This window comes from Carlito syrichta, unplaced genomic scaffold, assembly GCF_000164805.1.
Source record: "Carlito syrichta isolate Samal-C Ts95f unplaced genomic scaffold, Tarsius_syrichta-2.0.1 Scaffold306534, whole genome shotgun sequence".
NCBI classification, from domain to species: Eukaryota; Metazoa; Chordata; class Mammalia; order Primates; family Tarsiidae; genus Carlito; species Carlito syrichta.
In genome coordinates this window covers 20263-20724 of record NW_007250630.1, presented here as the reverse complement: position 1 = coordinate 20724, position 462 = coordinate 20263, and the positions used below count along the sequence as shown (strand labels likewise).

At 69.0% G+C, this 462-nt stretch overlaps 1 protein-coding gene across 1 annotated transcript in view; it reads left to right on the top strand.

Moving 5' to 3' along the window:
• The window catches only part of NPAS3 (neuronal PAS domain protein 3), a gene marked incomplete at its 3' end in the record, with an annotated part of 691615 nt that extends 691158 nt beyond the window's left edge, over window positions 1–457 (top strand). Inside the window, exon 15 of the mRNA XM_021715010.1 lies at window positions 11–457. Within this exon, the coding sequence (XP_021570685.1) occupies window positions 11–457 (447 nt within the window). The remainder of the gene's footprint in view (window positions 1–10) is intronic.
• Window positions 458–462: the final 5 nt, after the last annotated feature.

The window sequence follows — 462 nt, the reverse complement described above, 5'->3', positions numbered from 1 at the left end:
CCCCACGCAGAGGACAACGAGAACTCCAAGTCCGACGAGAAGGGGAACCAGTCGGAGAACAGCGAGGACCCGGAGCCCGACCGGAAGAAGTCGGGCAACGCGTGCGACAACGACATGCACTGCAACGACGACGGCCACAGCTCCAGCAACCCGGACAGCCGCGACAGCGACGACAGCTTCGAGCACTCGGACTTCGAGAACCCCAAGGCGGGCGCGGACGGCTTCGGCGCGCTGGGGCCCATGCAGATCAAGGTGGAGCGCTACGTGGAGAGCGAGTCGGACCTGCGGCTGCAGAACTGCGAGTCGCTGACGTCGGACAGCGCCAAGGACTCGGACAGCGCGGGCGAGGCGGGCGCGCAGGCCTCCAGCAAGCACCAGAAGCGCAAGAAGCGGCGGAAACGGCAGAAGGGCGGCAGCGCCAGCCGCCGGCGCCTGTCCAGCGCGTCGAGCCCGGGGGGCCTG